Source organism: Littorina saxatilis, linkage group LG12 (genome assembly GCF_037325665.1).
Source record: "Littorina saxatilis isolate snail1 linkage group LG12, US_GU_Lsax_2.0, whole genome shotgun sequence".
In the NCBI taxonomy this organism is placed as follows: Eukaryota; Metazoa; Mollusca; class Gastropoda; order Littorinimorpha; family Littorinidae; genus Littorina; species Littorina saxatilis.
In genome coordinates, this window is record NC_090256.1 from 69,182,457 (window position 1) to 69,204,758 (window position 22,302).

The 22,302-nt window shown below is 41.3% G+C and overlaps 1 protein-coding gene across 1 annotated transcript in view; it reads right to left on the minus strand.

Moving 5' to 3' along the window:
* LOC138982648 (probable E3 ubiquitin-protein ligase HECTD2) overlaps positions 1-20,280 on the minus strand; it is a 48,326-nt gene extending 28,046 nt beyond the window's left edge. Inside the window, exons 1-6 of the mRNA XM_070355972.1 lie at positions 19,906-20,280; positions 17,691-18,079; positions 13,357-13,459; positions 5,269-5,358; positions 4,064-4,125; positions 1,472-1,492 (exon numbers count right to left, since the gene is read on the minus strand). Of these exons, the coding sequence (XP_070212073.1) occupies positions 1,472-1,492; positions 4,064-4,125; positions 5,269-5,358; positions 13,357-13,459; positions 17,691-18,079; positions 19,906-20,118 (878 nt within the window). The 5' untranslated portion in view covers positions 20,119-20,280. The remainder of the gene's footprint in view (positions 1-1,471; positions 1,493-4,063; positions 4,126-5,268; positions 5,359-13,356; positions 13,460-17,690; positions 18,080-19,905) is intronic.
* Positions 20,281-22,302: the final 2,022 nt, after the last annotated feature.

Genomic DNA, 22,302 nt, shown 5'->3' on the forward strand with positions numbered 1-22,302 from the left:
TTAATTTTTAAGCCACCACGCTGAAATGCAATACCGAAGTCCGGGCTTCGTCGAACATTACTTGACCAAAATTTGAACCAATTTGGTTGAAAAATGAGGGCGTCACAGTACCGCCTCAACTTTTACAAAAAGCCGAATATGACGTCATCAGAATGTATTTATCGAAAAAAATAAAAATATTCGGGGATATCAATCCCAGGAACTCTCATGTAAAATTTCATAAAGATCGGTCCAGTAGTTTGGTCTGAATCGCTCTACACGCACGCACACACAGACATACACACACACACACACACATACACCACGACCCTCGTTTCGATTCCCCCTCTATGTTAAAACATTTAGTCACAACTTGACTAAATGTAAAAAACAAGATAGGTATGGTATTTCTCGCTTGTGTCTTTCGAGCGAGCTTCTGGAAAATTCGTCAGATAAGTTTTTTTTTATTATAAGTGTTTGTCTGTCTGTCCAATAGTCTCCTGTCCGCCCAGCCGACCTTCCCCTTGACCCTGCTTGTGACCTTGATGTTTGATGCCCCCGCAAGGGGCACGGTACTCTCTAAGCACCCAAAACCTCAAAGAGAGATAACTGGCAGAAACCTTCCTATTGTAGTCTCCTGTCCGCCCAGCCGACCTTCCCCTTGACGCTGCTTGTGACCTTGATGTTTGATGCCCCCACAAGGGGCACGGTACTCTGTAAGCACCCAAAACCTCAAAGAGATAACTGGCGGAAACCTTCCTATTAAAAGACCGCTGGGTTGAAGATCAGTGAACGTAACGTTTTGTTTTGTCAATAACTGAACGTTCCAATACCATACCTTTCATTTTGATTCTGACTTGAACTGAGGTATACTTCTGACCAGTCCTTTCATTTTGATTCTGACTTGAACTGAGGTATACTTCTGACCAGTCCTTTCATTTTGATTCTGACTTGAACTGAGGTATAGTTCTGACCAGTCCTTTCATTTTGTCTGCCTGTCACAGAAGCACACCTGACGAACTAAGCGTGTACTTTAATTATCCACAGTGACCCAACTGGAACCATGTGTAGTTTTTTGTGTATTGTAAATATATTTCCAGTTGCAAAACTATATGGTGTTTATCCAAGTTTAGAGTACGTGAGACAGATTCTCCACACAGAGGCAAGAAAATGTTTTTTACCTTTGGATAGAGGGTTAGACCTGTGTTTCTTATGTCATACCTTTTTCTAAACATATAAAACAAAATCTACACCTGTGATACTGTCTATAGTGGAACACCCCAATTTAAGACACTGTTTTTTCACACTTTTTGTTCATAAACCTCTGATCCGTTAATTTACCCCCATTTTAGAATTCCCTCCTTTTTAAGACCTGATTTGCTCAGAATTTGGGGGTTCCACTGCAGTCAAAATCATGCATAATCCAGGTTAGTTTCAGAAAGCAAGGAGTAACTCCAACATGCACATGACAATGAGTTGCACTGTATCTTACCAGAGGCGGTGATCCTTGTTCCTTTGGCAGCGATAACAGACAGTAACCTACTGTTAACAAATACACACTCTCAATGCAAAATACTGCAAGTGAAAATTCTAAAACATACAATCTAATATCTTTAAATCTGGGAGAAAATCACATGTGACTTCTAACTAAAATATTTCCCAAATGACTGATGGTTACTTGTATACTCATTTTGTTAGAACGTTAGTTTAATTTGTACCAGACCGCTTTTTTTTAAACAAACTAACGTTTACAAGGCAATTAATCAACAAGAATATGACACCAGCAGTTGGATAATCAAAGATGTAACTAAAGTTGGCCTAAAAATTATTGCAACAAATTTCAAACCCAAATTAAAGCCTTAATTCCTGTGTCCTTTAATTAAAACTGTATCATATGCCAAAGAAGGCCGTTCACTTAACCTTCAGGATCACCTTTTGGATTAAATATTTCTTTTACAGGGATCACGTGACCGTCGCTCAAGTAAGTGTACCCTCAAAATTGACCAGACAAAAACGGAAGAGCCGAATGAAAAATCGACAAAAAATCACAATAGGCAATACGTTGCAACTGTCACATGAGTTGTTCTTTGCTACTGGTCACAAGTGGGGGTCAGCTCACACGGACGCATTTTTTCAATACAGTCTAGGGCAGAAACTGGTCACAAAGCACCCAGTACATGCCAGAGAGATAGGAGAATCGGCACAATCAAAGAAAATACCAAAATCATTCAATAGATATGGAAATATTAAGATTTACTGTGAAAATGCTAGCAAAAATGGCGTCCAAAAATGGGAACGCACACTTGGTGCGTCTTTGAAGACTTACCTCCCGTTCTGTGTTGTTGATAATAGTCGTGTTTGTGCTGTTTTTGTTGATAAAGTATCTAAAAAAAACTGATGCAGTTCTTGAAATGTTGCAAATTATTGTTGTCTTTGTGAAATGCGAGATCAGCGTATCGATCACTCCAAATGAGCTTCATAGCAGAAAAGCAGATACACTACCAAAACACTGCATAACAGATAGATCTACAAGTCTGAGCCAGAATCATTGAAATTTACTTTCTGTATAAAATATTGCAATCAAATACGACTCGAGTGGCAAAGAACATTCTCTGCAATTCCTGTCTCAGTCCGTGCAGCCGTTTCGGGTCCTATCGTCATCATACAAACATACACACAGACACACAAGAACCAGCTTTAAAAGTTAGATTATGTAGGAACCATGTGAACCAGTGATTTTTTCTTATGTACAACAGATACTACAGTATTTCTGCTTTATGAAAAGCAATATTTCAAAAACAAAACTAGAGATTTGAATTTTGACCACTTTTCCCCCTTTCTGTCACCAGTACTGAAGAACAACTCACATATGAGAAGAAAGTCAAACCAATTATCTACCCTGAACAGATTATTTTGTTTTGCTACCTTGCGTATTTCGCGTGCTATGCTATTCCTACTGATGCAGGTGTCGATCGCAAGAGCGGTCAAAAACGGAACGTTTTACGTCAATTTTTATGGGTATCATGTCAAAAAGCGCTACATTTTAGCAATGACTTGGTGGATTGCTTTGAAACTTTCAGAATATTTTACCAACATACTAGAGATAATTTGTGCAAAAGTTTGGATCGTTACGGTTATTTATCCAGATGTGACGCAATGTTTCGGAAAATGTTGTTAAACTTGTCATAGGATTGTTTACTTGTGTCCAAAAAATTCATGACTTTGCATATCTACAGATAAATGATTGATACAGATTCTGTCTAAGTTTCATTTGCGTGTAGCTGCTGGCGTTAATTTACTAGTCATGCAAACACATGAGGAAAAAATGGAACGTTCACGCTGTTTCGCGCTTACAGCTGTTATCGCTGCGTGCCTCTTAAAACATTCTACGGTCACGCTTGGCTGGGCATCGCTGTAGCACCAGAATCATCGCTTAAATATGTAGCGTGTTTACTGGTCCAGCAAATTTGCGTCAGTGCATGCTTACACGCACATAAAACTTTAGCAGTGTATTTATCAATCATTTTTCTAAAGACATGCAAAGTCATACATTTTTTGGACCCAAGGGAACAATCCTACGACAAGATTAAAAACTTCTTTTGAAAAATGTAATTGCATAACATTTTAACAAACACCTGTAACAATCCATCATTTTGCTCGAAGTATCTCTAGTATGTTGGTAAAATATTCTGAAAGTTTCAAAGCAATCCACCAAGTGAATAGCATAGCACGCGAAATACGCAAGGTAGCAAAACAAAACAATCTGTTCAGGGTAGATAATTGGTTTGACTTTCTTCTCGTTTTGCCTTTTGTGATTTTTTTTCGATTTTTCATTCGGCCCTTCCGTTTTTGTCTGGTCGATTTTGAGGGTACCGAGCGGCGGTCACGTGATCCATGTAAAAGAAATATTTAATCCAAATAGTGATCCTGAAGGTTAAGTGAACGGCCATCTCTGGCATGTAAAGTGTTAATAAAATGACACGGGGATTAATGCTTTAAATTGGGTTTGAAATTTGTTGCAATAATTTTTTGGCCAAGTTTATAACAGCAGTCCATACTAGTTGTGAATAATTAACTGACTTACTTTCTGTCCTTCAGCAAACTGTTAATAACGGCTTTCAAAACCTCCTTTGGCACTTCATTGGGCTGAAAACATACAGAAAAAACACCAACTTCTGTAAAGTATCATGTGTCAATTTTACCACGCCGCGCAAACAAAGCAACAAAATGAACAAATGATTACCATGGTGTGAATGTTACTGTTATTAATGAAGCTCAACAGTATCACCAAAGTGCTGCAGTGCTAGCAGTTTTTACAACATGCAAACATTCGCTGCAGATAGTCAGAAGAGGTGGAAAGGGTGGTAGCTACGGTCTGAAGAAAACTGTTGAAGATCGACAGTAGATATATGAGAATTTTAATGAGACAAACCAAAGCACAGCCAATGAGAATCAAGATCAACTGACCGCAAGGCACGACACAATTAAACTTAACAATCTGTACGTCCAATCAATCAACATTCGGAGTAATTCACTGGAACAAACATTTTCACAAAGATTCTTCAGACAACCTAATTCATTAAAAATTCAACGAAACTGAGAATGGAAAAGAAAACCACGTAGTCTTCTTAGTCTTGGGAAAACAGGTGAATGTGGCTCTGAGCACTTTTTAAAGTAGGTCGCGCACGTTGCTGGTTTCTTTGTATTATAAATTATGCAACCTCAGATATAATCACTAGTGGCGTTCTCTGTGCACACACACACACACACACACACACACACATACACACTCACACATTGTACTGCAAGAAAATGTGACACTTCCACTTCATGAATGAGCTTGTGTTTGCTAACATCAATAAGAAAAACAAATGCTTATATAGCTCCCCTTTCGTCATATGTAATACATTATTACATGAATCAAAGTTCTGCTCTAGCTTCATAAAGTTATGTTCAAGAGAACAATGATTTCCTAGTTATTGACCCAAACTTGCCTAATTGTGACCTGTATCAATCCACTTACAGTTATCCAATCTTAAGAATATCGAACAGATACAAACTTTTTAATGTTTGTGTTCACTGCTGGCCGCCCATACGGAGGGAGTAGGACACTGCTCATTACTTAGGACTCACTGATTATTCACGGGAGTAACAAAAACTTTGCTTGTTTGTTTTGATTCTTTGTTGGTTTTTGTTATTGGTAGTTTCAGGTCGTACATTCCTGTGCAGAAAAAAACTGGGTGTCTCCCAATATATATACCCACTAAATGTCAGTGAAGCGTAACTCACGGCTTTCATCAGCGTGTCATACACAGCATTGACGTACTCCACATGGATCCCTGAGTCGTCAGCAGTCTTGTAATCTTTGCTAGGGTCTCTCTGCAACATTGCATCAAGGAAATCAAACACAAACATCAAAACATAAGATTCACTCTTACACATATCGAGGTCTGTTATTGATTGTTTGACGTCACAATTCATGCGTACATGCCCTTAGCAGGCAAATCAGCGGTGCATGACTGCAGGGAATATGCTGTCCATATAAACACGGCGTTGTCAGCGGTGCATGACTGCAGGGAATATGCTGTCCATATAAACACGGCGTTGTCAGCGGTGCATGACTGCAGGGAATATGCTGTCCATATAAACACGGCGTTGTCAGCGGTGCATGACTGCAGGGAATATGCTGTCAATATAAACACGGCGTTGTCAGCGCTGCATGACTGCAGGGAATATGCTGTCCATATAAACACGGCGTTGTCAGCGGTGCATGACTGCAGGGAATATGCTGTCCATATAAACACGGCGTTGTCAGCGGTGCATGACTGCAGGGAATATACTGTCCAAATAAACACGGCATTGTCAGCGGTGCATGACTGCAGGGAATATGCTGTCCATATAAACACAGCGTTGTCAGCGGTGCATGACTGCAGGGAATATGCTGTCCATATACAGTGGAGTCCAGGTATAACGAACCTGGGTATAACGAAATCCCGCTTTTAACGAACTGCCATTGATTTCCCGGCAGACAGCCTTCTATTTCTTACTTGTTACTTTCCGGCCACAACGAACCTTTTGAACTCATTTGCATAACGAACCCCTCTTATAACAAACACGTTTTCATCGCCCCATAGCCGTTTTGTCTCTAAAAGTCACAAGGCTACAACGAACTGATGTCAATAACTGTCTCCAAAGACAAAAATACACAAAAAATACACAAACACAAGTGCACATCCCGTGATGAGCGAACTCTGAACAAACAGCGGGAGGTGCATGGAACAGCCACCGCCGCTGTGTTTTCACTATTCCAATCAGCTGCTAAGCTATGACTGTGCTCTAAAAAGTCACAAGGCTACAACGATCTGCTGTGAGGCGAGATCAAAGGCAGGTCCAATGTGATAGCTGGGTGACCTTGTTTATAGACACTGTGACCTTCTTCCCAGGGGTCATTGACCCAGTTTTAGCTATGAGAGGTGGTTCCCCTTTATCAGAGAGGAAACACTTCCTGCACCCGGGTCACTCCCGGGTCAGTGACCGAGTTTAACCTATGGAGAGTTTAACCTATGGGGCGGTCTCTTTGATGTCTTGAGAGGAAACTTGGCCAGGGTAGTACATGCACCAGAACTGGTGGACACCATGAAATCGGAGATTGATCAGAATGTACATATGTACATGCTTTTACACGACTTTTTAAATTTTACTTCTAAAATTGTGACAGTAAAGTGAACATTTGAACTATGCCTCTATGGATTATATTATGAAGCTGTTGAAAACATGCAGAGATTGTACTCTCCAAGGAAAGATCGATGGGACGATCATTTGAAGGTGAGTGGGAAAACTTGTCTTAAGGCCATTTAGGGTTGAAAACTCTACAGCGAATTACTGATATAACGAACTAAAATGTATCTCCCTTGAGATTCGTTGTACCCGGACTCCACTGTAAACACGGCGTTGTCAGCGGTGCATGACTGCAGGGAATATGCTGTCCATATAAACACGGCGTTGTCAGCGGTGCATGACTGCAGGGAATATGCTGTCCATATAAACACGGCGTTGTCAGCGGTGCATGACAGCAGGGAATATGCTGTCTATATAAACACGGCGTTGTCAGCGGTGCATGACTGCAGGGAATATGCTGTCCATATAAACACGGCGTTGTCAGCGGTGCATGACTGCAGGGAATATGCTGTCCATATAAACACGGCGTTGTCAGCGGTGCATGACTGCAGGGAATATGCTGTCCATATAAACACGGCGTTGTCAGCGGTGCATGACTGCAGGGAATATGCTGTCCATATAAACACGGCGTTGTCAGCGCTGCATGACTGCAGGGAATATGCTGTCCATATAAACACGGCGTTGTCAGCGGTGCATGACTGCAGGGAATATGCTGTCCATATAAACACGGCGTTGTCAGCGGTGCATGACTGCAGGGAATATGCTGTCCATATAAACACGGCGTTGTCAGCGGTGCATGACTGCAGGGAATATGCTGTCCATATAAACACGGCGTTGTCAGCGGTGCATGACTGCAGGGAATATGCTGTCCATATAAACACGGCGTTGTCAGCGCTGCATGACTGCAGGGAATATGCTGTCCATATAAACACGGCGTTGTCAGCGGTGCATGACTGCAGGGAATATGCTGTCCATATAAACACGGCGTTGTCAGCGGTGCATGACTGCAGGGAATATGCTGTCCATATAAACACGGCGTTGTCAGCGGTGCATGACTGCAGGGAATATGCTGTCCATATAAACACGGCGTTGTCAGCGCTGCATGACTGCAGGGAATATGCTGTCCATATAAACACGGCGTTGTCAGCGGTGCATGACTGCAGGGAATATGCTGTCCATATAAACACGGCGTTGTCAGCGCTGCATGACTGCAGGGAATATGCTGTCCATATAAACACGGCGTTGTCAGCGCTGCATGACTGCAGGGAATATGCTGTCCATATAAACACGGCGTTGTCAGCGGTGCATGACTGCAGGGAATATGCTGTCCATGTAAACACGGCGTTGTCAGCGGTGCATGACTGCAGGGAATATGCTGTCCATATAAACACGGCGTTGTCAGCGGTGCATGACTGCAGGGAATATGCTGTCCATATAAACACGGCGTTGTCAGCGCTGCTTGACTGCAGGGAATATGCTGTCCATATAAACACGGCGTTGTCAGCGCTGCATGACTGCAGGGAATATGCTGTCCATATAAACACGGCGTTGTCAGCGGTGCATGACTGCAGGGAATATGCTGTCCATTTAAACACGGCGTTGTCAGCGGTGCATGACTGCAGGGAATATGCTGTCCATATAAACACGGCGTTGTCAGCGCTGCATGACTGCAGGGAATAAAATTATGCTGTCCATATAAACACGGCGTTGTCAGCGGTGCATGACTGCAGGGAATATGCTGTCCATATAAACACGGCGTTGTCAGCGCTGCATGACTGCAGGGAATATGCTGTCCATATAAACACGGCGTTGTCAGCGGTGCATGACTGCAGGGAATATGCTGTCCATATAAACACGGCGTTGTCAGCGGTGCATGACTGCAGGGAATATGCTGTCCATATAAACACGGCGTTGTCAGCGGTGCATGACTGCAGGGAATATGCTGTCCATATAAACACGGCGTTGTCAGCGGTGCACGACTGCAGGGAATATGCTGTCCATATAAACACGGCGTTGTCAGCGCTGCATGACTGCAGGGAATATGCTGTCCATATAAACACGGCGTTGTCAGCGGTGCATGACTGCAGGGAATATGCTGTCCATATAAACACGGCGTTGTCAGCGGTGCATGACTGCAGGGAATATGCTGTCCATATAAACACGGCGTTGTCAGCGCTGCATGACTGCAGGGAATAAAATTATGCTGTCCATATAAACACGGCGTTGTCAGCGGTGCATGACTGCAGGGAATATGCTGTCCATATAAACACCGCGTTGTCAGCGGTGCATGACTGCAGGGAATATGCTGTCCATATAAACACGGCGTTGTCAGCGGTGCATTACTGCAGGGAATATGCTGTCCATATAAACACGGCGTTGTCAGCGGTGCACGACTGCAGGGAATATGCTGTCCATATAAACACGGCGTTGTCAGCGGTGCATGACTGCAGGGAATATGCTGTCCATATAAACACGGCGTTGTCAGCGGTGCATGACTGCAGGGAATATGCTGTCCATATAAACACGGCGTTGTCAGCGGTGCATGACTGCAGGGAATATGCTGTCCATATAAACACGGCGTTGACTCTTGTTTAGCACCTGGCCACTATCTGTTTGGTCTGCATGGATATTCCACCAAAAGCGGCATATGGCTGCCAAAAGCGGCATATGGCTGCCAAAAGCGGCATATGGCTGCCAAAATGGCAGGGTAAAAACGGTCATACACATAACAACCGTGGGAGTTTCAGCCCATGAACAAAGAGAAGAAGCATGTGTTTATGCATGCCTGCCAGCCCTCCACGTCACACTCATCACAATTGTCGCTCAGGTACACAGCAAACAACAGACCTAAATAAATTATACCTGTTGAAAGGTTGAGTTGAAAACAGAACATAATGGCCAATGTAGAGACTAAGACAGTGTCTGCAGTGCCACTTGTCAGTGTGGCCAATGTTTTATGGCACAAATTCTGACAGCTACATGGAGTGAAATTCAGATATGAGTACCAGGACTCACAAGAAAGAGCACACTTGGATGCTTGTGATTATTTGTTTGAGCGTAGCCATTCTAATCTTGGCGTAACTATTCCTCTTAAAACGTAACAAGCTACACCAAAAGCGTAGCAGTTGGTAGCTCTGCACGCACTCACACACAAACACTGAGCTCCATCCCAACCCCTCCCCCCCCCAAAAAAGGATGGTTCAGATTTTAAACAAGGCCCCGCCCCACCCCCCTCCCAAAAAAAAGGGGGTTGGAGGGTTACTAGAGCAAAACTTTTTTTTGTGTTAAGGTGACACAAGTAACGCCACTTGTCGACAGCTTTCATTCAGATGTTTCGCTCATTGTTTTTATTTTGTTATTTTGGGGGGGGGGATAGTTTAAAAAAAAAATAATATAGAGTTCAGGGTCCGCCAGGTTACTGCCAATAGGCTGTTGTTGCCTACGCCCAATCTCAAAAGCTGTCAGGTAGGTTTTCTTCCGAACCAGGAGGCTGGGAGCTCACTGGCTGTATTATACATGTCTTGTGTGTCCTGGTGCATAAAGTCACTCTCATATATATATATATGCACATTATTTTGCATGAACACACAAAACTTTTTGTCTCTCTCTTTCCAAAACACAACTTCATATTGTGCCATTGTTTTGCACTAGCTAAAACCAAGACTGACTGGATCAATGTATATAACAATGTGCATGTACAATATACATGATAGTCACCAGTGGTTACCAAAAACAACAACAGGAACTGACAGTAAAACGTATGGGTACAAGCACAGCGCAAAGAACTGCCGTTCAAAATTATGTAACTCATGAAATTTAATCAATATTTCCCAATAACGACGAGCTCACAAATCAAACCATGGGAATGACGTGGCACTCAGGGACTGTACGATCAATAAATGAAGTAACAGACATTGAACTGTGAACACATGCACTGTGAGCGACCTTCACCCTCCATTTTCACCTCAGCCTTAAATTTCACAATAAAGTTGACAATGCACGAAGGTCGTCAAAAGAAATTGATTGACTGGGAAAAACAAACCAAGGAAAAGGCTTTCAATGCAGTGACATTTCCGTGTTTTAACAGTGCAGTTCACATGCATACAAGGTAGTCCAAAGACTAGACATGTAGGCTGAAATTGATTGACAGAAAAAAAGAAAGAAAAAAAGACGGCTTTCAATGCACTGACTTTTGTGAATTTTAACAGTGCAGTTCACAATGCATACAAGAATATCAAAACACTCATGGACATGTAGGCTGAAATTGATTGACAGAAAAAACAAACAAAGACAGCGTTCATGCACTGACTTTTCTGTGTTTTAACAGTGCAGTTAACAATGCATACAAGGTAGTCAAAACACTCATGGACATGTAGGTTGAAATTGATTGACTGAGAAAAACAAACAAACTAAAAGACTTTCAATGCATTGCCTTTTTTGTGTTTTCATGCAATCGATGCTTTATAAAACCAACTGACTGCCTATGTCGGTATGCGTGCTGGTACACAGGAATTATTAGGATTGTTAGCTTGTTGTTCTCTGTGAAGTTAAATTACCCTCTGTTTGCTTTAAAACATGAAAGAGTTCAAACAGAGTCAAATTACCCTCTGTTTACTCTAACATAGAAGAGTTCAAACAGAGTCAAATTACCCTCTGTTTACTCTAACATAAAAGAGTTCAAACAGAGTCAAATTACCCTCTGTTTGCTTTAAAACATGAAAGAGTTCAAACAGTCAAATTACCCTCTGTTTACTCTAACATAGAAGAGTTCAAACAGAGTTAATTTACTCTCTGTTTATTTTAACATAGAAGAGTTCAAACAGAGTTAAATTACCCTCTGTTTAATCTAACATAAAAGAGTTCAAACAGAGTTAAATTACCCTCTGTTTACTCTAACATAAAAGAGTTCAAACAGAGTTAAATTACCCTCTGTTTACTCTGACATAAAACAGTTCAAACAGAGTTACTTTACCTTCTGTTTACTCTGACATAGAAGAGTTCAAACTGAGTTAATTTACCCTCTGTTTACTCTAACATAAAAGAGTTCAAACAGAGTTAAATTACCCTCTGCTTACTCTTACATAGAAGAGTTCAAACAGAGTTAATTTACCCTCTGTTTACTCTTACATAGAAGAGTTCAAACAGAGTCAAATTACCCTCTGTTTGCTCTAACATAAAAGAGTTCAAACAGAGTTAATTTACCCCCTGTTTACTCTAACATAGAAGAGTTCAATCAGAGTTAAATTATCCTCTGTTTACTCTAACATAGAAGAGTTCAAACAGTTCTAAATGTCTTCAGGGCCGGGGGTCAATCTTATTGCAAAATTTTGCGCAATCATTTTTGAGGTTCATGCATTTGAGGCACATGCACAAAGAAAACAAATTGTTTGTGATGACAAAGCCAGACAAAAAGGGAATGGTTTTTATGAATGTCCTTTCTTTTTTTAATTCAAGTCTTTTTACATTTAGTCAAGTTTTGACTAAATGTTTTAACATAGAGGGGGAATCGAGACGATCGAGGGACGTGGTGTATGTTTGTCTGTGTGTGTGTGTGTGTGTGTGTCTGTCTGTGCGTGTGTGTGTGTAGAGCGATTCAGACTAAACTACTGGATCGATCTTTATGAAATTTGACATGAGAGTTCCTGGGAATGATATCCCCGGATTTTTTTTCATTTTTTCAATAAATACCTTTGATGACGTCATATCCGGCTTTTTGTAAAAGTTGAGGCGGCACTGTCACACCCTCATTTTTCAATCAAATTGATTGAAATTTTGGCAAAGCAATCTTCGACGAAGGCCGGACTTTGGTATTGCATTTCAGCTTGGTGGCTTAAAAACTAATGAATGAGTTTGGTCATTATAAATCGGAAACTTGTAATTAAAATTATTTTTTTATTAAACGATCCAAAAACAATGTCATCTTATTCTTCGTCATTTTCTGATTCCAAAAACATATACATATGTTATATTTGGATTAAAAACAAGCTCTGAAAATTAAAAATATAAAAATTATGATTAAAATTAATTTTCCGAAATCGATTTAAAAACAATTTCATCTTATTCCTTGTCGGTCCCTGATTCCAAAAACATATAGATATGATATGTTTGGATTAAAAACAAACTCAGTAAGCTAAAAAGAATAGACATACAGAAAAGCGTGTTATCCTGCTCAGCGCGACCACTACCGCACTATTCTGCATGGCTTGTCGATTTCACTGCCTTTGCCACGAGCGGTGGACTGACGAAACTATGAGTATGTGGTCTTGGTGAAAAAAGCAGTGCATTCAGTTTCATTCTGTGAGTTCGACAGCTTGACTAAATGTTGTTATTTCGCCTTACGCGACTTGTTTTGTTTTATTTTAGCCTGGTGTATGGTGTGGGTTTTTTGGGCAGTAATTCCTGTGGGCTGTGTCCCCTGGAGGTCAAAGACCAGTAGTTTTCCTTTGAATGTCTTCAAAATTGAGTGTTGCAATTAAATTTTTAAAAATCACAAATTCAAGGTTAAAAAAAAATCTGAAAAATCTTGGGTCACGAGGAAAATATAGGGTCTGTCGGGACCTTGGAAACACTGCGTTATTTGTTGGCCTTAACTATATCGCTGCCCAAACTAGGTCTTGTTCTGCGTAAACCTGCGCAAATCAGTGAAAGTCAGCGCTACCACTGGTACAAGGCTATTTACAAAACATACTCTCCACCCACCTTGAAAATAACGCTGAGAGCAGGAAAAGAATCGAAGATGGACGCATAAAAATCCAGCACTCCTTTCCAGTTGCCGCTTTCTTTGGCTTCACGAACACACTGCCTGCAAGGGACAAAACAGTAGCAGTGTGGACTTTGTACCCAAGGTGTATCAAGGAACAAAACAGTAGCAGTGTGGACTTTGTACCCAAGGTGTACCAAGGAACAAAACAGTAGCAGTGTGGACTTTGTACCCAAGGTGTACCAAGGAACAAAACAGTACCAGTGTGGACTTTGTACCCAAGGTGTATCAAGGGACAAAACAGTACCAGTGTGGACTTTGTACCCAAGGTGTATCAAGGGACAAAACAGTACCACTACCAGTGTGGACTTTGTACCCAAGGTGTACCAAGGAACAAAACAGTAGCAGTGTGGACTTTGTACCCAAGGTGTATCAAGGAACAAAACAGTAGCAGTGTGGACTTTGTACCCAAGGTGTATCAAGGAACAAAACAGTATCAGTGTGGACTTTGTACCCAAGGTGTATCAAGGGACAAAACAGTACCAGTGTGGACTTTGTACCCAAGGTGTATCAAGGGACAAAACAGTACCAGTGTGGACTTTGTACCCAAGGTGTATCAAGGAACAAAACAGTACCAGTGTGGACTTTGTACCCAAGGTGTATCAAGGAACAAAACAGTACCAGTGTGGACTTTGTACCCAAGGTGTACCAAGGAACAAAACAGTACCAGTGTGGACTTTGTACCCAAGGTGTATCAAGGGACAAAACAGTACCAGTGTGGACTTTGTACCCAAGGTGTATCAAGGGACAAAACAGTACCAGTGTGGACTTTGTACCCAAGGTGTATCAAGGAACAAAACAGTACCAGTGTGGACTTTGTACCCAAGGTGTATCAAGGGACAAAACAGTACCAGTGTGGACTTTGTACCCAAGGTGTATCAAGGAACAAAACAGTACCAGTGTGGACTTTGTACCCAAGGTGTATCAAGGAACAAAACAGTACCAGTGTGGACTTTGTACCCAAGGTGTATCAAGGGACAAAACAGTACCAGTGTGGACTTTGTACCCAAGGTGTACCAAGGAGCAAAACAGTACCAGTGTGGACTTTTTACCCAAGGTGTATCAAGGAACAACACAGTACCAGTGTGGACTTATTGTACCCAAGGTGTATCAAGGAACAAAACTACCAGTGTGGACTTTTTACCCAAGGTGTATCAAGGAACAAAACAGTACCAGTGTGGACTTTGTACCCAAGGTGTATCAAGGAACAAAACAGTACCAGTGTGGACTTTGTACCCAAGGTGTATCAAGGAACAAAACAGTACCAGTGTGGACTTTTTACCCAAGGTGTATCAAGGAACAACACAGTACCAGTGTGGACTTATTGTACCCAAGGTGTATCAAGGGACAAAACAATGTGGATTTATACAGACCTGAAGGTGTATCTGGTTTTGAAGGGTGTACACGTTGTCACGAATGCTCTTTCACGCACAATTAGAGAACAAACCTACGCAGTAAGAAAAAAAATCCCGCTTGAAAGTTTATGACATATAAAAAACGCTGGCGCTGGACCCGAGTACTCTTCAGACTGGCTCGCTCCCCCAATATGAAAGTTTTTGTCTTGTGCACGTGGATTTAAAAAAAAAAAAAAAAATTATTTATTTTACACAATTAAAAAAATTATTAGAGTAAAATAAAACATTAAAACGTTCATAATAAACAATAGTAAACAAGAATTTAAAAAAAAAAAAAAAAAAAAAAAAAATAGACCGCCCATGCCGGGAATCGAACCCGGATCCCTTGGATTTAAACAAAAAACAAAAAACAAAAATTATTTATTTATTTTACACAATTAAAAAAATTATTACAGTAAAATAAAACATTAAAACGTTCATAATAAACAATAGTAAACAAGAATTTATTATAAAAAAAAAATATAAAAATAAAAAAATAAAAAAAATAGACAGCCCATGCCGGGAATCGAACCCGGATCACTTTAGCCATAGTCGGAAACGCTTTCCACCAAGCCACCAATTCTATCATTCGCCAGTGAACTCAAATGCCTATACTCCTCGCGCACAGTGGTACACGCACGCAAAGCACGCACGCACCCAAAGCCTGGTGTCGCTGTCGCTGGCTGGCTGGCGGATTAGCCGAACGGCTGTTCTATCCCACCGCGAATCGCGCCCGCCGTTAAGAGTCGTTTTTGTGGAATATTTCGCATTTAGGTCCCAGGTAACATTATGAAGTTTTAATACGATCAATCGGACCTATTATCAAGTTAGTGTATCAACTTTTGAAGGAGCTGCGCCCAGTAGTTTCCCAGCAATAAGCTGTTAAGTCGAGACGAACAGACAGACAGACACACAATTAAAGTCTGCTGGACCCTAGTACTGCGTACTCGGGGATAAAATTCAATTTGTTCTGTCCTCACCTTGATTGTTTGTATGCAGAACAGCATGGTTTGTATCCCAGTGGTACCAGCAATGAGAGGACCCTCTCATGAGAGGACACCTAATTCCTGCTGCATGTGTCTATTAACTTGACTAAAAAGTACCTCTTGTGAGAGGCCACCTGCCATGCAGGGACCCTTTTGGGTGGTCTCAAGGGTGTCCTTTCAATGCAGGTATCACTCAGTACACTATGATGCTTTATCCTTTGTTAGTTCTGGTTTTACTGTGATACAAAATTAATAATCGCCCTCTTGAAGCAAAAGCACATCAGATGTTGACAGTACACAATAACCACAATATGAGTTATTTCTAATATGCTGACTGTTAGCAAATGATAACAAGACATGTCGAGAAAAAAGAGATCAAGCATGAGCCTTTTAGGCAAATGCTGATATCGTTTGTGAGACATGTCTGTTATCATTTGCTAACAGCATATTAGAAATACAGTAGTCCCTTCCATTTCCGGCCCTTTCGTGGGCGTGAACCTGCCCGGAGCGGCCAGCTTTCCCATGACTAATGAGTTTTCCTTCTATAATTGACTCTTAATGGCCGTTAACCTGTCTGACGCGGTCAACGGTCACTGATTTTTGCCCTAAGGTGCCCCTCTTACTCGACAGGAGCGGCCACTTAACGGCGTGTGTGTGTGTGTGTGTGTGTGTGTGTGTGTGTGTGCGTGACGGTGTGTGTGTGTGTGTGTGTGTTGTGTGCACAGACGGCACAGCACGAGCAGACGACATGAATACTTACGCATGCGCAAACTGTAAATACAGACATGCGCATACATGTACATTTACGGCAGTCACTTCCGGATCGATCACAGCTGATGTGAGTTTGAAACACTTGTTTATCTGACACTCAAATACATATATAATAATCCAAACAACACACATAGAAACATACGAAACAATAGCTTAGCCAGGACGATCGAGTTAAACACGCAAATAATTAAGATGTATAAACGAAAGCAAAACTAACAGAGACAATGAATCGGCGGCTCGTGGATGATCGCTTTCTTTTCTTCATGAAAACTTGATTGTGTTTTTGGTTGTTTTTTTGGAGCCTCAGGAGGGGGCCTGTAATGAACGGCCACCTGATATTTGCGGTCACCTTTGCAATGACTAATGGGTGACCGGATATGGCAGGTACTACTGTAACGGTTTTATTACCGTTTAATTCGACTAAAAGAAATTTCGAAGCGACCCCGCGAATGGGAACTTGAACAGCCGCAATAGGAACTTGAGCGCTTCTACCTGATTATGCCTGTCAGTCAAAGAATTCTCGTGACCTGAGTCAGCCAATCAGAGTAACACACCTGACGTGATGAATATTCACAGGTCAAATGCCTTTGACACACAACAATCTCACAAGATATATCATGTTGAACATGCGTTTCGGTTGCTTCGCTTTTTCTCGTTGAACAGAGAGCGACAGATTTAGAACCGACTCCAGACGGATGGGAAATGACGTAAAGATACATTTGATGAAAAGTGAGTGACGCAATTTCACTTGATTTTTCCGAACTTTGATCATTTAGATTTCAAGTGAGCGGTCGGCATTGCAAAATCAGACGATGGGCGGTGCCTTGCTGTTCCGTAACGCATCCACCGACAAAACTCGCTTTTCGGTATTTTTTAGATAAAGAGAGTATTATCTGACAGCATTTGAAGTGTTATTCTTTAGAATAAATCACGCTGATATTGTTAAATTACATTTTTACTTTGACTTATTAATATTTAGCGTGATAAACAAAAAGGGTCCCTGCCTGAACGTTATAACATTTAGAGGGTCACCTAGAATCCGTCCTGATTGGGGCACTGAATTGGTAATAAAAGAAGATAACATGCTCAAAACTATGTTAAATAAAAACAAACAATACGTACTGGAACTGTTCTAAGGTTAGGGTACTGATGGGTGCAGCGGGGACTTGGTTGACCTTGGGACTCGCTGGGGGACGAGGGCTCTTCGGCCCTGAAGAAACATCCTTGACGACGGGAGGATTTCCATGGCGATCGGACCCCCCACGGTTAGCCTTTGCGTAGGCAGGTGTGTGACCCCTCGACACTGTCAGCTGAGAACTGCCGATGGCCGGGAGCCGAGGACTGGTGACAGGGGGAAGTAAGTCTGAACGGCCGTCACTTGGCTGCGGAGAGCCCGACTGTTGTTCATTCTGGTTGGACGAGGCAGAACCCCTGCGATTACCGCCCCCAAGGTTTTGGAAAAAGTTTGCGATTGTCTGTAGACGTCCTCCTTGAGGTTTGTTGCGGTCATTCTGAAAATAAAAATGAAAAAAGATAATAACTATGATATTTAAACAAAAGTGGACACATCAGTAACCAGGTGAGAATATTCCTGTTCAATATTTTGGCAAACCGTCTTCTTCAGTATGATAACTATGAATGATACTCTACCAATGCCACACCGCCAAAAAATTACAAGAGAAATATTTCCGAACATTTCAAAGCCTGCAACTTGTAGGAATAAAACTAGCAAGTTTCATGTACATTGTAAGCTGTGTCATTTCTTCAACAAACATCTCAACTCTTCAGCATCATGGCTGCACATGTACACATAATGACACATGTACACATAATGACACATGTACACATAATGACACATACACATAATGACACATGTACACATAGTGACACATGTAGGACCAATTAACATAACCAAACTACACATTGCAATTTTTCATTGGGACAAGAAACACTTCCCTGGGTAATCTTGAACTTTTAGTGTGTTAAATTCATAGCTCACAATCCAGTGGCATTCTTTACTTATTTTTAATACAGGTCCCTATAATCAAGCCAAAGAACATTTGTCGTGAAATTAATTGACGGATTGAGCTCCAAACTTAAGCATAATTAATTAATTTGATTGACGAAAAAGACCCGAGAATGGCTACGTTGTCATCCAAGGGACATCACTAAGCCAACGGGAGTTGCCTCCCCTGTCGCCGCTGAGGATAATTCCTTTTTTGACGCATGTAAACGAAATGCATTCCGAGCATTCGTACAGTTCATTCCGTGACTCCAAAGGAATCTACAATGACTTGTTCTGCTTACAAGTGCTGGTTCTGCAAATTTGGAGACTTAAAGGCACTGTAAGCCTCCCGTAAACCATCACAGATACTGTCAGGCTTTTACACACAGTACAAACACCCTTCCATTTGAACGCTCACCAAACGGGAACATCCTAGGTGCCCTACGAGGCTACGTAAAGAGCGAGCAATTTTCAAAGAATTAATTTTGCGGATTGTGTCAGAGACAATCAGACCATGGTGCGTTTTGGCGCTAGACCTAACTTTTAAAATCTAAATAATAAATTGACTGCTTGTTACACAAAAATTCTTAAATCATAAAGGAATTCTTTTTTCATCAAGACAAGATCAGTACAATTTGAAGTTTTGAAAGTTTGAAAAAAGAAAAGCCCGGAAGCAGGGTCACGCAAGGTCGTGGTTCTCATAGCAGACGACGGTTTATACCTTTCGCCAGTTCCTCTGAACAGTCAAAAGCCATCGCTAGAGTTCTTGTGAACCACAGCCATTTGTTTCGTGCATAGTCAGAGGTACTTAATAACGTGCTATTGCAGATAAACTCACAGCGAGTCGCATTCAAATGACTAACTGACGACTACATTGTGAAAAAGGGAAACTTGATCACACGGGTTCACGTTGGCTCAGGGGTAAGATAAACCATGCAAAAATAAATTGTTTGAAAATTGCTCGCTCTTTACGGAGGGCACCTAGGATGTTCTCAATCGGTGAGCGTTCAAATGAAAGGGTGTTTGTACTGTGTGTAAAAACCTGACCGTATCTGTGATGGTTTACGGGAGGCTTAGCTGTGCCTGTAAATGCTTCTGAATTCTGAGCTATGAATTTAACACACTACAGTTCAAGATTACCCCTCCCTGACCACTTATTCTGATTTCATTCACAATTTCTGGCTGAATCCATTATAAAATGAGTCTGGTCCCAATTACTGAATTAGTAAACGCTACTAGTACTACTCAACTTTCCAATTATCTGCCCTTGACTACATGCCATTCTTGCCGAAAACCAGATCAATAATGTTGCGAAACGTGTCAATAAATCACCTGGTTGTCGCGGTAAATGGGGCCTCGTTCAGTTCTGTCCTGTCTGATTCGTCTTCGTGGTGATGGCGGTCGCTCGGCAAGCTCCCGACTGTAGAAGTTACCGCAGTTAGGACAGATAGTGCGTTTAGTGCCCGGCTGCTGCGGCACCGAGTAGTCACACGTCGGACACGTTATTAGGCACGCCTTGTCACTCGACGACGATGTCGCAGCCATGGAGGGAGACAAATGGCCATGGAGGATTGTCTCCGGTCGTTTAAAACATTTTCGGTGGATGAGAATCGACGGAAAACGTCTCTAACTACTGCGAAGCCAAGGTTGTTGACACTGTTGATCCGCCATTTTGGATTCGAGGATAAACTTGTGACGTCACTAGCATCCGCAGAAGCAGAGGCAGAATCGATTTGTTGACGTTACTGCCATGACAACGATGAAAGCGGTTTGGCGTGGTAGTGCACAGAACACGCAACTCCACACCGGTCAGACCGGGACAGGGACTCGGGGCGAGGTGGGGGAAGTGTCCCTTGCGAGCTGTCACTTCACAGGCCGCTTTTCTCTCCTGGCATCAAGTCCACAGGCGCACGATTGACTAGCATGAATCTCTTGCTGTGACATTTAAAAACAAAGTTAGGTCAGAACAGCCCACCATGTGTCACAGGTCTGTCCTTTTTGTGCAGTCCTGCATTATTGTTCTTCGTGTAACGTGTCGTCTTCTACACAGGTCTTCCACTATAAAGCCACAATAGAAAGCTAAGTGATACACTATAAAGCCACAATAGAAAGCTAAGTGATACACTATACAGCCACAATAGAAAGCTAAGTGATACACTATAAAGCCACAATAGAAAGCTAAGTGATACACTATACAGCCACAATAGAAAGCTAAGTGATACACTATAAAGCCACAATAGAAAGCTAAGTGATACACTATAAAGCCACAATAGAAAGCTAAGTGATACACTATACAGCCACAATAGAAAGCTAAGTGATACACTATAAAGCCACAATAGAAAGCTAAGTGATACACTATAAAGCCACAATAGAAAGCTAAGTGATACACTATACAGCCACAATAGAAAGCTAAGTGATACACTATAAAGCCACAATAGAAAGCTAAGTGATACACTATAAAGCCACAATAGAAAGCTAAGTGATACACTATACAGCCACAATAGAAAGCTAAGTGATACACTATAAAGCCACAATAGAAAGCTAAGTGATACACTATAAAGCCACAATAGAAAGCTAAGTGATACACTATAAAGCCACAATAGAAAGCTAAGTGATACACTATACAGCCACAATAGAAAGCTAAGTGATACACTATAAAGCCACAATAGAAAGCTAAGTGAAACACTATAAAGCCACAATAGAAAGCTAAGTGATACACTATAAAGCCACAATAGAAAGCTAAGTGAAACACTATAAAGCCACAATAGAAAGCTAAGTGATACACTATAAAGCCACAATAGAAAGCTAAGTGAAACACTATAAAGCCACAATAGAAAGCTAAGTGATGCACTATAAAGCCACAATAGAAAGCTAAGTGATACACTATAAAGCCACAATAGAAAGCTAAGTGATACACTATAAAGCCACATTAGAAAGCTAAGTGATACACTATAAAGCCACAATAGAAAGCTAAGTGATACACTATACAGCCACAATAGAAAGCTAAGTGATACACTATACAGCCACAATAGAAAGCTAAGTGATACACTATAAAGCCACAATAGAAAGCTAAGTGATACACTATACAGCCACAATAGAAAGCTAAGTGATACACTATAAAGCCACAATAGAAAGCTAAGTGATACACTATAAAGCCACAATAGAAAGCTAAGTGATACACTATAAAGCCACAATAGAAAGCTAAGTGATACACTATAAAGCCACAATAGAAAGCTAAGTGATACACTATAAAGCCACAATAGAAAGCTAAGTGATACACTATACAGCCACAATAGAAAGCTAAGTGATACACTATAAAGCCACAATAGAAAGCTAAGTGATACACTATAAAGCCACAATAGAAAGCTAAGTGATACACTATAAAGCCACAATAGAAAGCTAAGTGATACACTATAAAGCCACAATAGAAAGCTAAGTGATACACTATAAAGCCACATTAGAAAGCTAAGTGATACACTATAAAGCCACAATAGAAAGCTAAGTGATACACTATTAAGCCACAATAGAAAGCTAAGTGATACACTATACAGCCACAATAGAAAGCTAAGTGATACACTATACAGCCACATTAGAAAGCTAAGTGATACACTATAAAGCCACAATAGAAAGCTAAGTGATACACTATTAAGCCACAATAGAAAGCTAAGTGATACACTATGAAGAGCCCAGCACCACAACTTAATGACAACCAATGCTGTTTTTTAGTGC